The sequence below is a fragment of the Ranitomeya imitator genome, chromosome 7 (assembly GCF_032444005.1).
Source record: "Ranitomeya imitator isolate aRanImi1 chromosome 7, aRanImi1.pri, whole genome shotgun sequence".
Taxonomy (NCBI): Eukaryota; Metazoa; Chordata; class Amphibia; order Anura; family Dendrobatidae; genus Ranitomeya; species Ranitomeya imitator.
In genome coordinates this window covers 56,846,746-56,863,135 of record NC_091288.1, presented here as the reverse complement: position 1 = coordinate 56,863,135, position 16,390 = coordinate 56,846,746, and the positions used below count along the sequence as shown (strand labels likewise).

The 16,390-nt window shown below is 40.3% G+C and overlaps 1 protein-coding gene across 1 annotated transcript in view; it reads right to left on the bottom strand.

Moving 5' to 3' along the window:
- PCBP3 (poly(rC) binding protein 3) overlaps window positions 1-16,390 on the bottom strand; it is a 73,558-nt gene that overhangs the window by 21,901 nt on the left and 35,267 nt on the right. Inside the window, exons 3-8 of the mRNA XM_069733257.1 lie at window positions 11,891-11,993; window positions 10,497-10,520; window positions 8,570-8,602; window positions 2,418-2,534; window positions 1,992-2,123; window positions 667-795 (exon numbers count right to left, since the gene is read on the bottom strand). Coding sequence (XP_069589358.1) covers window positions 667-795; window positions 1,992-2,123; window positions 2,418-2,534; window positions 8,570-8,602; window positions 10,497-10,520; window positions 11,891-11,959 — 504 coding nt within the window. The 5' untranslated portion in view covers window positions 11,960-11,993. The remainder of the gene's footprint in view (window positions 1-666; window positions 796-1,991; window positions 2,124-2,417; window positions 2,535-8,569; window positions 8,603-10,496; window positions 10,521-11,890; window positions 11,994-16,390) is intronic.

The window sequence follows — 16,390 nt, the reverse complement described above, 5'->3', positions numbered from 1 at the left end:
TTTCATAACCAAAACAACAACAAATCTTAAGAATAAAGAAAAGTATTCCTACAGGAGTTTTAGGATGTTATGTAAGTTTTACATCAACTAGAGAGAACTGTAAGACCCTTTACGCTAGGTAACCGAGTAGAACATTTCTGTTTTTATGGTCATGTCAGTTCCATGTTTTCCAACAGAACTGTTCAGAAAGGAGATTATGGCATACAACCCCTAAAGATGTGTAAATTCTGAAAATTATTTATGGGGAAGACAAATAATTGCAGATTAACTGAGCAACTAATGCAGTTCCGTGTAGATGCTTTTGCTTTAGGAATACTGTTTGTGATTGACTTACTAAACCTTACAATATAAAGTCTTTTTACATGAAACATTGATATTTTAACTGAAGATAAAACTGAATGTTGTCACAACGAATTCCCAATGGCAGTGATAGAAAACTAAACAGTAATCTAGAACTTGTAGTCCAGATCAATAGACTGCTGTTATTCGCCTGCAGGTTCTGCTTGGCTCACGTTATACTGTGACTACACTATCAGCTCCATAGGGGGCACTGTCCCTCAGGATGATAAATCTACAGAGACTTAGTTTAGTATCTTTCTAATAAGGCTGGTGCTGAGCATGTGTGGATTGGCGTGTATACATTACCGCTACTCCGGCACACTGTACCTCCAACATCACTACACAAATCTGCTTCACACATTGGATAATAGCATCAGGGGTCCCCGAAATTGTTACTGCACGCTCTGTGGAGTTAGGCAGCATGTCCCCAGCCACCTGCACCTGAGCTCCTGTAGACTGCGCGGAAAAAGAGAATAAATTACAACATAAGACTGGCTGGATCACTTTCCTTCATTGATCCTTCTGCCTTCATGATCATGATATCCCATTCTCCTCCCAATTGTCACGGTTTCATAACTGACAGTTGCCTAGGGATGCTGTGAGTGACAGCTCAGCAGCCCTATGGAATCTGGAGTGTGCTGGACTTTAGGTTTGGTGAGTGACAGTCCAGTTATCCAATCTAATCCAATGACATGCTGGGCTGTCATCATTTTGATTGACAGCCCTGCTGCTCTATCTGGTGTACTCTATGGATATTTCCTGAGGTGCCTCTCGTCTGTAATCATTTGCAAGGTATTTAGCTGGCTAGCTGCTCGCAGTCAGTGTCAGTTGTAGCTTTGCCTGAGCTGGATGTGTTTGTTTAGCTCTGCGTCTCTTTCCTCTGACCCTGATCCCGGACTTTGGATTTGTTGTGACTTCTCTTGTGGATTCCCCCTTCTGCTTTTGATGCTCTCTGACTTTAAGTATCTGAACCCGGATGTATTGCCTCTGACTATCCATTTGTTGTACTCCCTGGTTTTGACATACCCTCCTGGCATTTGACACTGGACTGTTTCCTGACCACAACTTAACTTACCCCTTTGAACTATGAGCCCTCCTGGTATCTGACCTCGGAGTTCCTGGCTACCCTATCTCATGGATTTTCAGTGAGTAGTGACTCAGTGTCACATCAATGTCATTTTAAATACTTTAAAGGGGATCTGTCACCGAGTCAAAAGTGGCTACTATTTGCTTTTGTTTTATTCCCGCTTCCTGGTTTGTTTGTTTTTAAATCCCCATACAGTTCCAGAGACACGTATCTCTTTAGTTAGTGCTGCTTTTTATGGTCTTTAGCAAGAGGGAATTGATCAAAGTATTCTGTGGGGCATTTCTTTCGACTACTCTGCATTACTGCCTTGCGAGCACCTCCCCCTTGGAAAAGACCATAAAAATTAGCATTGAATAAAAAGGCTCATACCTACGGAATTGCATGGTGAATAAAAAAAACTACTCTGGCAAGAAGAGGGAGTACGATAACAATAAAAACTAGCCATTTTTCAGCTTATGACAGCTCCTTTTTACACAATGAATTAATAGTTTAGAAGAGCAAATAATACAATAAATATCCTAAAATGAGACTTGATGAAGTAGCTCGGCATTCCCACTGCACGTACCTCTCTAATTTCTTTGATCTTGGAACCACCTTTTCCAATCAGAGATCCGCACTGACTTGCCGGAACTACAAGTCTTAAAGTGACAGGAGGTTTGCTGGTTGCAGTACTGTTACTCATGGAATTTATGATGTCCTAAAAAGAAATAAAACATCTAAAACTGAAGGGTACTGAATAATCAGAATACATAACTTCTTGTTCATGAATATATTGTTGATAATTCATTAAAAATTAAGAGTTAATTTTATATTTAGCTCTATGTGCTCCCTTCAATGTTACCCTGTAGAACCTATTCCCCAGACTGATGTTTGGAGCTCCTCTATTGTAGTTTACAACCAATCCGCATTGAGTCTACATCCAGGAAAACAATAAACCAATTTTCAATGAGGCGAGAAGTAAAAGCTAATAATACTAATGTAAATCTCTTACCTCTTCAAATTTATAAGCAATCATAGCGAAGGCTTTGAAAATAGCATCAGTTGGTCCAGTGATGGTGACAATCCTTTCAGGGCAATTCCCTTCAGAAATGTTAATCCGTGCTCCACTCTAAGTTATAAGAATGTATTTTTTTAATAACGGCATAAAAAATGATGGAATCTAAAAAGTGTGTTTAGAATCGGTCAACAATGAACCTCAAACACTGGACTGGATGTCGGTGTCTACAAGCGATCAATACTGAGAATTATCTAAGACTTGCAACGAGAAGGTAGAGTCAGATCACCACCGCAAATAGAATTAAGATTGTCCTTCTTTCCACTAAGCTCGATAATATCTAGGCTGGTATCATTGAGTGAACTTATCAAACAGGGAAAAAACGCAATCCGGCATTATGGGAAAGGGTAAAAACTTTGTTTTTATTGTATAACCATCTCAATAAAAATTCATAAAAAAAAAAATAGGGAATTTAAAAAAAACTCACCTATGGCATTTCTACGCATTTCGGACTCCTAAGAGTCATTAATCCACTGATTCTGTGGATTGCCGTAATCCTCTGAATAAGGACTCTTAGGAGTCTGAAATGCGTAGGCATGCTATATGTAAGTTTTTTATTTCCCTATTTGTTTTTTATGAATTTTTATTGTGATGGTTATTAATAAAGACAAAGCTTTTATCAGAGGATTAAAAACTCTAAGGAGTCCAAGACACGCAAGGCTGCCATATGTGTGCTTTTTCATTCCCTAATTTGGTTTTCACGAAGTACTAAAAGGTGTCCAAAATGCGCAAGGCTGCAATGTGTGTTTTTTCATCCCCTATTTAGTTTTATGAATTTTTATTGAGATGGTTATGCAATGAAGATAAACTTTTTACCTTTTCCCATGGTGCCAGATTGCTACTTTTTTTCTCTGTCTAAGGCTACATTCACATACATTCATTACATCAGACTCAATTTTTGGACCTGATACAATTCATCTGGATAATATGTGATGTAAAAATGCATTAGTTGCCATTAGACATTTTCACCATTTATTTCCAGACAACATTACACAAGACACTCATGTCCCTGACGCCCATCCCCCTACTCCCTTTCTCTGGAGCACTCTGGAATGCCCGCTCAACCTGCAATAAGCTTCATGTCATTCATGACCTTTTTCTCTCTCACAAGCTTGCCTTCCTCAGCCTCACAGAAACATGGCTAACACCCTCTGACACCGTCTCCACTGCTGCGCTGTGTTACGGCGGCCTCCACTTCACCCACACCCCTCGCCTTGGCAACAGACATGGTGGAGGGGTGGGCCTTCTCCTTTCTTCAAACTGCACCTTTAACCCAATCTCATCTCCACCCTTCCTTATCATCCCCTCTTTTGAAGTCCACTCTGTCTGCATCTATTCTCCCTCCAACCTCCAAGTGACCGTCATATACCAACCTCCGAGCCCGGCCACTGCCTTTATTGACCAATTCTCCACCTGGCTTCTTAACTTTCTCTCTGCTGACATTCCCACCATCATCATGGGTAACTTCAACATCCCCACTGATACCCTTCAGTCAACAGCCTCCAAACTTCTGCCCCTCACTTCATCTTTTGGACTTACTCAGTTGTCCTCTGCAGCCACCCACACAGACAGACATACACTAGACCTGTTCTTCACCCGTCTCTGCTCTCTATCTAACTTCACCACCTCCCCTCTCCCTCTATCCAATCACCATCTGCTCACTTTCTCGTCCCTGTACTCCTCACCTGTCACGCATGACCAGCAACATGAGCACCCCCGCAGAAACCTTGCACACCTAGACACACCCACACACTCACTGACTCTATGTTATGAACTGGTGGCTTAGGAGCAACATGGGATGAGCTCTGAAGGAGGTGGTACCTGTACTGACCGCAGTCCCTAAGCTCAACACAACACTAGAAGTAGCCGTGGGATGCTCCTGTCACTCCCTAGGCACCTCGTCACAGCCTGAGAACTAACTACCCCTAAAGATAGAAACAGGAAAACTATCTTGCCTCAGAGAAAATCCCCAAAGGATAGATAGCCCCCCACAAGTAATGACTGTGAGTGGGGAGGGAAAAGACATACACAGAATGAAACCAGGATGTAGCACAGGAGGCCAGTCTAGCTAGATAGATAAGACAGGATAGATTACTGTGCGGTCAGTATTAAAAACTACAAAAATCCACACAGAGTTTACAAAAATCTCCACACCTGACTAAAGGTGTGGAGGGTAAATCTGCTTCCCAGAGCTTCCAGCTTAACTGAATTAATCCATACTAACAAGCTGGACAAAACATAGAATGCACAGAACAAATAAGTCCACAACATGTGGACAGAAAAGAGCAAAGCAAGGACTTAACTTTGCAGGACTGGTCAGGATATCAGGGAAATCCAAGAGAGATGTGAATCCAACCAGGAACCATTGACAAGTGGCACTGGCTGAAGGGAAGAGCCAGGCATAAATAGCCGAGTAGAAAGACAATCAGTGGAAGCAGCTGCAGACTGCTAAATCCAAGGAGCAGCCATACCACTTAAAACCACCGGAGGGAGCCCAAGAGCAGAACTCACAAAAGTGCCACTTACAACCACCGGAGGGAGCCCAAGAGCGGAATTTACAACACTCTATCCTACCACTGGCATCCATATCCTCACTCCACGTTACAGGCAGTGCCACTGCTTTCTACAATGCCACTCTCGCATCAGCTATTGACACGGTTGCCCCCCTCATTCATGGCAGAGTGCAATGTATCAATAGGCAACCCTGGCACAATAACACCACTAAAAAGCTCTGGCAAGTGCCCATGGTTGCAGAGCGGCATTGGAAGAAAACACATTCGCAAGACGACTTCACTCCATTCAAACAGGCAACGCTCGCTTTTAAATCTGCTCTCACCTCTGCTAAACAGGCCTACTTCACAACCCTCATATCTTCCCTATCCTACAACCCCAAACAGTTATTCAAAACCTTTAACTCCCTCCTCCACCCCCTACTGCCCCTTCCAACCTCCCTCATCTCTGCTGAGGACTTTTCCACATACTTTAAAAATAAGATCAACCAAACAAGGCAAGTCTTCATTGTTCAACCACCACAACCCCTTCGTGCACCAGACGAATGCCCAAACCCCATAACTTCCCTATCCAACATCACTGAAGGGGGGCTTAACTGTCTCCTCTCCAAATCGCACCTCACCACCAGTGCGCTCAACCCCATCCCATCTCCTCCCCAACCTCACCACCACTCTTATCCCATCCTTAACCCACCTCTTCAACCTTTCACTTCTGGCACCTTCCCTTCTGCTTTCAAACATGCCACAATCACGCCTATCCTTAAAAAGCCAACCCTTGATCCAACTGCTATGTCCAGCAATCGCACAATATCGCTGCTCCCATTCGCTTACAACTCCTAGAGCAGCACGTCCATGCTGATCTTTCCTCTCACCTTTCCTCTAACTTGCTCTTTGACAATCTACAATCTGGTTTCCACCCCATCACTCAACTGAGACAGCCCTGACCAAAATTACTAATGACCTACTTACAGCAAAAGCTAACGGACAATACTCTGTACTCCTCCTTTTAGACCTGACCTCTGCTTTCGACACAGTTGACCACTGCCTCCTACTACAGATCCTCTCCTCCTTTCATCAAAGACCTCGCCCTATTCTGGATCTCCTCATACCTTTCCAACCGCACATTCAGTGTCTCCCATTCCCACACTACCTCCTCATCCCACCCTCTCTCTGTTGGAGTCCCCCAAGGCTCTGTTCTAGGACCCCTACTCTTCTCAATCTGTACACTTGGCCTGGGACAACTCATAAAGTCCCATGGATTCCAGTACCACCTTTATGCTGATGACACTCAGATCTACCTTTCTGGCCCAGACGTCACCGCTCTGCTGTCCAGAATCCCGGAGTGTCTATCAGCCATATCCTCCTGCACTGCCCCCGCTGCCTCCTCACCACTACCGAAGCTACCGCTTCACCAACACCGGAGCTCCTGCAACCCTCAACCTATTGTCTCCTTGCCCACCAACCAGTAAAATGTAAGCCCGCAAGGGCAAGGTCCTCGCCCCTCTGTATCAGTCTGTAATTGTTAATTTGCTTACTTTAAGTGATATCTGTAATTTGTATGTAACCCCTTCTCATGTACAACACAATGGAATCAATGGCCCTATATAAATAAATAAATAATAATAATCGGGCCTTCAGGCTTGCACCTGGAAACAAAGGGCTCATTCCCCCCATCAGTTTCCCTCTAGCGTTTTTGTTAAATGCCAACACAGAAGCTGGTATACTTGACATTTGATTGAAAGAGCACATTTCTAATGCAAACTTTGCTTTTTGATATAGGTAAAGTCTAATAGGTTTCTTATTTTCATCTCAAAAGCTACTCATTTGCTAAATTTCTTTTATCTCATTTATATCGAAATGCTGTACATCCTCTTTCCTAATCGCTAAAACAATCAACACTTACATATTATACAACATCAAATTCCAACACTATGAACAAGACTCCTCTGGTGCTGCACATATCTCCTGGAATGCTCTTCCTCTGCAGTTCTGCTTGCTTGGCTTTTTCCATAATCCTACTGACTTTAATTGACAGGACACTTCTTTATTCTTCTAGGCAGAGTACGGAAGGCTTGTAATGGTAACCAGAGTCACAGGTGCCATGCTCCACTAATTATGTAGAAAGAAGGGGATCTTTCTACCATAAGGCTTCTTTCACACTTCAATTGTTTGGCATCAGTCACTTCCGACATAATGACGGATCGACGGATCCGTCACAATTGTTGAGAAAACGGTTCTAACGGATCAGTTTTTTGACAGATCCGTTACTTGGGGGTTGTCTGGGAAAAGTATCTACTTTTTGGAGCATGCGCAATTGAAAAAGCGGATTGGGGCGACGGATCTGCCGAAATGGCGGTCGTGACGGATCCGTTGCCCATAGGCGGCCATTCTATGGAATGGCGGACGTGACGGATCCGTCGCGATCCGCCATTTCGGCGTTGACAAAAAACGTTTCAATGTCCGTCTATGTCCAGACAACGTCCGCCAAATTTCGACAGATCCGTCGCATGGCGGATGGAACGGACGACCATCCATCACAATCCGTCGCTAATGCAAGTCTATGGGAACATAGCGGCTCCGTAAAAAAAAAATGACGGATCCGTTATTTGAGGAAAATGGCGGTTTTAGACTGACGTCAAATAACTGAAGTGTGAAAGAGGCCTAAGGCCTTGGACTCCTAGCTCACAGTACATACCGAAACACTATGTTCTATAACTAATCAATGGTAGGTTTATGGTAATTAATAACATTTATACTAATTAGTTTCATAATAAAGATGAAACATTCTGTTACTGATTCATGCTGCTCTAAGAAACGGCAACACAAACTGGGTGAGGGTTACAGAATTAAAGGTGAATTGAAAAATGTTTCTTTTTCAAAATTTTTATCTACAGATTTTGACCAATTCCAATTTGGCAAAATACAGGCATGTCAATTTCATAAAAGGGAAAACAGAAAATGAGACCCTGAAGTAGATCAGAATACTGTTCTGAGCAGAGGGATCGTTGTTCACTTTGCTCCTCATCCTTTGGAGCATTTCTATGTAAGACAGAACAGATGTCCTCACATTTTTTGACTGGCTCCAGGCAGATTTCAATATGTAAATTACTGAAGATATTTGCATTTGCTTTTTGCATTCATTTGCATTAAAGATTTATTTTATCTACTTGAATTAAAATAAAGAAAAAAATCTGAATAGAGAAGTCTATGCTCAATGACGATAAAACCCAAAGAATGTGTCAGAAATATTTATACGATCTATACCCAGCCAGGCAAACAAAAATGAATACCATTACTTTACTGATGCCCAACCAGTCTGGGTGGGAAATTCCCAAGGTTTCCGGCAGGTCTCTTCTTCCTGTACTGCCTTCTTAACCCAGAAATGTAACTGCTTCAGCCAACTACTGCCTATCACAGGTCAACGCTGCAGCCAGTCACTAGTTGCAGACGTGCTGTCACCTCTCTGAGTCAGAGATTTCATTGCCGGGGCAAGAAGTGGAGACCAGTGGGAAACCCTGAAAAAATCAGAACCAGTACAGCTAAGAATTGGCAGAACAGAGATTTTCTGATACTACTTACCTCTTCCCTCATTTTTTTTACAGTTTCTCCTTTCTAAAGAAAAAAAAATAAAATCTTATTACCAGTTTTATAAATTTTCACTTTCACAATGGAATGAAAGTATTTGCTTTTCATCAGGGACTATCGAATCATATACATTTTACATTACGTCGCGTAAAAACCAAGTACAAAAAAATTGAATCCTCATGAAATGCAGCTTTTACTTTGCAGAATCTTTTTTATTCAATGGAGATCTGTAGCTTTTTACTATTATTTTTTTTACATTACTATACTATGGAACATATCGACGTGCTACAATAGGATCATGCAAATTGCCTCTTCTGAGAAAAAGAGGACTTAAACTCTATAGCGCCACCTGTTAGAAGTAGCGATCCTACAAGTCACAATCAACCCTTTAACGAGTCATGCAATATGACTTAGGATAAAAGCCAAATCAATATCTCAATTCGCAGACACGGTGTTTCGGGCTGTTGGCCCTCGTCAGTGCGAAGCATGAGAACTGATTTGGCTAGGTGAGAGGCTCTGGACTGGGGTCTAAGGGGTATCGTTTCTCCTTATGGAGAGTGACATACCATCTCTGGCTTGTCAAGGTATGGAGGCTTATTCGCCTGGGCAAATAAGCCTCCTTACCTTGACAAGCCAGAGATGGTATGTCACTCTCCATAAGGAGAAACGATATCCCTTAGACTACAATAGGATTGGAATTTTTTTTTATTAAATTGTCAATTTCACCACCTGAACTAAAATCCTAATAAGTTATTGGTCGATGCAGACCTTTAAAGAGAACCTGTCACCAGGAAAAATGCTATTAACCTGCAGATATGAGGTTAATCAGCAGGTTAATAGCATTACTAACCTGCCTGGTGCCCGCACTTAGGTAAACGCTGCAGGGAGAAAATGAACTTTGTTCCCCCTGCAGTGTTCCGGTTTCAGTCACGAGGGCTACACCGGCACGGGATCAGTCATCACTGAGTATACAGTGTAACTGCACCCTTGCCCTCATTAGCATTGGCTCTGCATTGAGGCTGGCCAGTCATCTAATGTGTATGAGGACCAGATGGGAGATGTCAAGGGAGTGAAGGATTGGGTAGTTGGATTTCAACATGTTCAATCCTTTTATTCTCAGTGGAGTTAAACCAGGGGCTTAAGGTACCGTCACACATAACGATATTGTTAACGATATCGTTGCAACGTCACGCTTTTTGTGACGTAGCAACAATCCCGCTAACGATCTCGTTATGTGTGACAGCGACCAACGATCAGGCCCCTGCTGGGAGATCGTTGGTCGTTGGGGAATGATCAGGACCATTTTTTGGTCGCTGATCACCCGCTGTCATCGCAGGATCGGCGTGTGTGACGCCGATCCAGCGATGTGTTCACTTGTAACCAGGGTAAATATCGGGTTACTAAGCGCAGGGCCGCGCTTAGTAACCCGATATTTACCCTGGTTACCATTGTAAAAGTAAAAAAAAAAAAACAGTACATACTCACATTCTGATGTCTGTCACGTCCCCCGGCGTCCACTGTGTCAGCACCGGCCGTAAAGCAGAGCACCTTTGATACAATCTGCACTGCTGTACAGGGGCCCCAGAAGGGAAGGGCCCACTCCATCTCCAAAGCAGCAAACATCTTCTGTTACAGCCACATAATAGGACTGCAAAAGGCCCATATACTGTTCCTGCACAGGGGCTTCTTTTGTCTATGTCCGCCCCTGTATCTTTTAGCAAACTGCACTTATCTATTGATCCGATTGACCTTCTTTATAGACTTTTTCACTTGCTTTTCAATCTTATAATAACCTATATTTTTGTACAACTTTTTTTAATACAAGCATGGATACATAAATAAATATTGCTAAATGTATTTTTTTCCATACACAGATATATAAATAAATGTTATTTGAAATGTTACATGAAATCGTTCTTACCTTGCCAATTATGCTTCCAACTTCCTGTATCAAATAAAAATTAATATTAGCTAATTTTAAAAAACTAAGCCATGTCCTATATAATAGTACTGCTATTAATCACTGGTACATGGAGGCATAACCTTCCTTCAGTCTATGCTTGATGGCAATAAGCCAGCAAATTAGTTAATTAATACCTTATTTACATAAATACCATAGAATATCTGATTCCAATGAGCAAACCGTATTAAAATAGTTAAAATCGGGGACTTTTTTTTAGCAGAAAACCAAATATCAGTGATGATGTATGTAATCTGTAGAATGGCTATGTGATGGCGGCTGCAATATTTAGCCTCTTACTGTTGGACAATTTTAAGAGATGATCCGATGCAGGAGTACAAGAGACAAGCAAAAAATAGTTGTCACTGAATGACGACCACATTTTTTAGCGCAATTTCTGCAACTGTGTATAATTTGCAATAGTGTTTAGACATGCTTTAGCTATTTTTATTTTTGTAAGTTTCCTCTGAATAAAACATCAGAAAATTGGCATAACAAAATATTCTGCATCTTTATATTTGCAAAAATAATAATGTTTCAAAGTACTGAGACTTTTATGCATTAATTATATGTAGCAGTAAAAGGAAACTCTTTCATATCACAGAAATAATAGCCAACTAAAAATTTTCATTGTCAGATTTGGATTCAGGAGATCAAAATCATTAAGAAATGGCTTACTTCATAATTAAACTTGACAACTTTTGAAAATATGTAAAAGAGTGTAATCAGTATGTATTATATTTTTGGAGCTGCCTCTTACGATCCCAGAACTATGTAAACTTGACATTTTGACTCCCTGGGTTATAGTAGGCTGATAATTGTGATAACCAAGATAAAAGACTAAGGTCCCAATAAATCAAACCAATTTCAAAGGAATTCTGGAGTAAAATTACAGTGAAAAGTTGCAATTCGGAGTTGTGCAAAAATATTGCAACATTTTCCATTTTCACGCCATTTTCTCACAGCTCCACCAAAAGTTGAGTTGGGTTGAACTGGGGCAGGACAGGGGCGAGGTGGGGGCATGACTGCCACAACTGTTCCATTTCCCACTACAGAAATCTTACTCCAGTCAGGGACTGGAATAAGATTTGTGGTGAGGTGCACGGAGGAGTGCGCTACTCATCAGACACTCCAGCTTCATGAAGATTCATGCGCCACTTCATTAATCAGGACCATCGGACTCCACCAGACCCCCAATTAAGACCAGCAGTAAAAATCACAGGTCTTGATGAATCGGGGCCTTAGTACTCGTATTGTGGTTGTTAGAAATTCAACAGAGAGCAGCATGAGGTATAAATGTGATGTAGTAAAATAAACTAGAAGGATTGTCCTGAGCAGATGTTTTAACCACTTACTTTTCCGTGCATTAAAAGACGAATTGTCAAGGTGACATTTAAACCTCCTTCTGAGACTTTAGACTCCATTATTTATGTGAAGAATTGCAGTACTTTGGGTCACCTGCATTGGAAATACATAAGCAAAAATGAATAATATACAGCGCTACAGAGCTAAAATTAAAGCTAAGATATCTGTATAGTAAGGTATGTGACTTTTGTCATTATACAAAACTATTGCTTCACCAATAGTTCACAAAATGTGAACATTACTTTCCATTAAAAAACCCTCCTCCCATCACAGATTTTATGCTCTTAATATATTGAACTCACCATATTATATAGCTCTGTGTACTTACAATTGCACATTTTGCCTTTCTACCCAGCTAATTCTTCTCTTTACTCTGCTCGATGTAAAAGCACGAAGTCTCTTTTCCTGTATGAATAATTCTCTTCTTCAACTCCTGACACAGCTGCTCCCTCCCCCCGCCATAGATTTTTGCAGTGATGACTCATGACTTGTGCAGAGAAAATTGACCTCCTGATTCTACATAGAGATTAGGATTCATCTAGTAAGTTTTTACTCATTTGATGTCATAGATGTAATGGAAAGAGAAGAATTATCTGGGTAGAAAGGCAAAATGAGCAATTGTAAGTACACAGTGCTATATAATATGACTAATGCAATATATTAAGAGGAGAAAAAAATTGATGGGAGTGCTTCTTTAAATTAAAATACTTTAGAATATTAAATATTGTGGTGTCTTGTAAGGCGTGGGTAAAATGAAGACTTTGGGACCATAACATTCCTTGCCAGTTGAAGAAGTACAATTTGGCATATCATTACAATGAACATTTAATTGTAAGGCTAAGGTCACACAACTGTATTTTCTCTCATCCGAGACAATTGGTCCGATTATGCTAATCACAATCTTATCAGACTCTGATTAGCGTTTGATCAGAGTGTGATCTAATTTTCTCTATCTTCTCCATTCTTACAGTCCATGAAAATCATACCGCATTTGGATATCATCCGATTTACAGATGCAAATCATGCATGCTTTGATTTTTTCCCTGGACAGGCTCGTTCCAAGGAAAAAAAACAGACATGTGCACGGCTCAAATTTGAGGCCAGTATGAAAATCATTATTTTGTTTTTATTTAACAAACTGAGATTTAAAAAAAACATTGTCAACAATTTTTTAAACATATATTAAACACAAAAACGTGATATAAACAACAGGTCATTTTCTGATGATTCATTCCATTTAAGGAACATGAGATTACTAAGATTGCTTAAGATGAAGATCAAGATCAATGAGTTAAAAGCAGGGAAGATACAGATCAAAAGTTCAAATGCTAACTCAAATCCGAAAGAGGTCAAACAAGATAACCCCAAAAATTCCAGAAACATGGAACACAGTTTAATGATTAAAAGGGGCTGTCCAGTACTTTTGTATTGATGAACGATCCTTTTATTATTGTATTATTATTTATTATGCTTTACTTATATAGTGTCAACATATTCCGCAGCGCTTTACAGACATTAATCATAGCTGTCCCCATTGAGGCTCACAATCTAGATTCCCTGTCAGTATGTCTTTGGAGTGTGAGAGGAAATTGGAGAACCCGGAGGAAACCCATGCAAATATGGGGAGAACATAGAAGCTCTTGGCAAATGTTGTCCTTGGTGGGATTTGAACCCAGGATCCCAGCACTGCAACGTAATAATGCTAACCACTGAGCCACCATGCTCTCCATCTTTGGGATCCGTCATCAATACCAGATCGGTTGGGGTGTGACACCCAACACCCTGTCGATCAGGCATTCCTGGAACCTGTGGCAGCCATATGTACTCATTGGTGGAGCGGAAAGGAACAGCTCTGTCTTGTGCATGTTGGCCACAAAAGGGTACAACAGATCCACCTCTATTCATTTAAATAGGGGTGGATGTACAGTACCAGCATCGAAAATAGCTGATTGTTGGGTGTACTGGGTGTCACATATCCACTGATCTGGAATTGATGACCTAAAGACAGTCCATAAATGCAAAAGAAGCAGACAACCACTTTAAGGGATTTCGTAACTCTAATGTTCCACGGAGTCTGCCCTTTAGCCTGAATAATACTGGAGAAGTCTTTGTGGTTTGGCTCTCACACCCTGTTTGTGTATTATTCTAGGGAATTTTGTAAATCCTTTTTTGGCTTCTCCTACTAGATCAATTTGAGAACTACAGTAATTATGAAAGAAGTCTGATTAACAAAAATGGCACAATTAAAGTAAGACAAAAACACAGCGATACAATACAAAATAATACAATTTAGGATTAGAACTTCTGACATTAATTTGGCACATATGACTATATAGATGTTACAAGCCAAAACTTACCTTACCTAGTATTTAGCTCAGCTGCTAAATGCTGCAGATCTATAAACATTGAACTCTTGGTAATTCTCTGTCTTTTCTCTGGTTGTCGTCTGTCATTTCTCATTATTACAGCATGACAATGACCAAGGGTAAGCGAAGACATTTTTAGGGTTGCCACTTTGCTCCCATGTACAGCACGGCACAGCATCAGGACTTTTTAGACAGATTGAATGTTGGAAATCTAATGTTTCAATTAACAGACTGCAGCAAATAAGCTCTTGGGATATCTTCACAAATAACAAATTTGTTACAGAAATTTCGGTGATTTCTTTTTTCAAATCTTAATCAGGTTACTACAAATTCATGCATTTTACAGAAATTAAGGTTTATACAATGGATTTTCAGAACTTCTTGATAGTTTTCCACCAAAGAAGGTGATTGAGAAATTTTTTTATATCTGTTTCAAAGCCGATGCTTCTTTTTCCAGAACAGGTTTACAAACCCCTATTTGCTGACCTAATTCACACTGTGTCGAAACGATCAAGCAATGTTGGCACCTCCGACCTTGGACGTTGCTGTCATACTTTTGGGATCATCTCAATTTGCCATGTCTTTTGTCTGGTTCTCCTCTTCTACTTGTTTTGTGATTGCTTGCATTCTTCCTTTCCTAAGCCCCTGGCTATCAATTGTACTAATGGGATTAACAAAAGAAACGTCATTCATAAACTAGGGTGTCTGAAGCCACCAACCCAGTAGAAAGCCAGATAATCTTAGGTGTAAAAAAAATGTGAGTGTCAAATCTTTTTACCTTCCACCCTGTGCCCTTATTGTATGTGAAGATATGTCAGATCTGTAACATGATTGGACTTGACACTGACTCTGTAATTCTAACCTGTGATCTAGTTAAATACCCATCACAGGTTTGGTGGTCTGTGTTGTGGTCATGACCATGGCTTATGTGATTATTAGCTTTTTATCCTGCAAAATAAACCTTGTCCAGCCTTAGAATTCGGGGTTCTTGATATGCATTGTTCTCTAATCTGCTGCTGTAAGTTTCTGCTAAAAGTGGACTACCAGAATTTCTATATATAAGCCCCTTTACAATGGCATATTATGACATATATCCTATTTTGCTAAAATAATGACTATTGAGATAAAGAATTATATTGTGTTATTGAAGATTGCTGTTCCCGTCCTTTGTCCTGAATCTATCATGACGGTCTACATGGTTATAGAAAATAATCTGAAAATAATTAACAAATCAATAGGTTTTCTGGCATATGTCTATGGTTGGCCTTCAAACTCCAAGATTCCACCATAGGGAGTAGAGGTGTTTTGATTCACCCATTAATCTATAGGAGCAGATCTGCAATATCCACAAAGATCAGAGAATAAGCAGTGTACTCTTTTTAACATGGCCCAATATCATATTGACCAAGTAATCTTTGCGTCTCAATAGGTTTACACTTTGTTGACTTAGAAAGGAAACCAAATGATGCGGAACTATGAACAGTTTATATTGTGTAGAAAAAAAATCAGACTAAGGTAGACCTCAAAGTAATAAATCAATAAAGAAATAGATATCTCATAGGCGTTAATCAATAAGAGAAGACATATCAGAAAGGACGCAAATTACATACAGCACATCACATGCTGACAAAGACATCATTAATTCCCATGTCTGCATCTCCTGAGTAAATGTTTCCAATTGACTGAAAAAGTGGGTCATGTGCTGGAGCGGTGAGATCTATCAGGGTTATTGGATTACTCACGCTTCATGTTCCCCGGTACTGCCGGGAACACAAGTCTCTTCCTACACATCTAAGAAGAATGTGAGATGTAGAAACTAGCCTGCACTTATTTGATCCATGAAAGAGAATTTAATATTAATTCAATAATTGTAGGGCCTAAACAGACAAGGTGGACGGTGCAGCAAGAAAGTAATCATAGCTTCTCTCAATTAAGAACTAAAATTAAAAAGCTTGTTTGAGAGCACAAAACTTTATAATCATATATTTAGTAAAACTATATCAACAATGCTCCATTAAATATCAAAGATTATTCACCTGAGGACTGACAATTTACCTTATAGTTGACTTAGCTTTTTAAAATGAATCAATTTTTTGTAAATTCAATAAAAAAGGCAGCTAATAT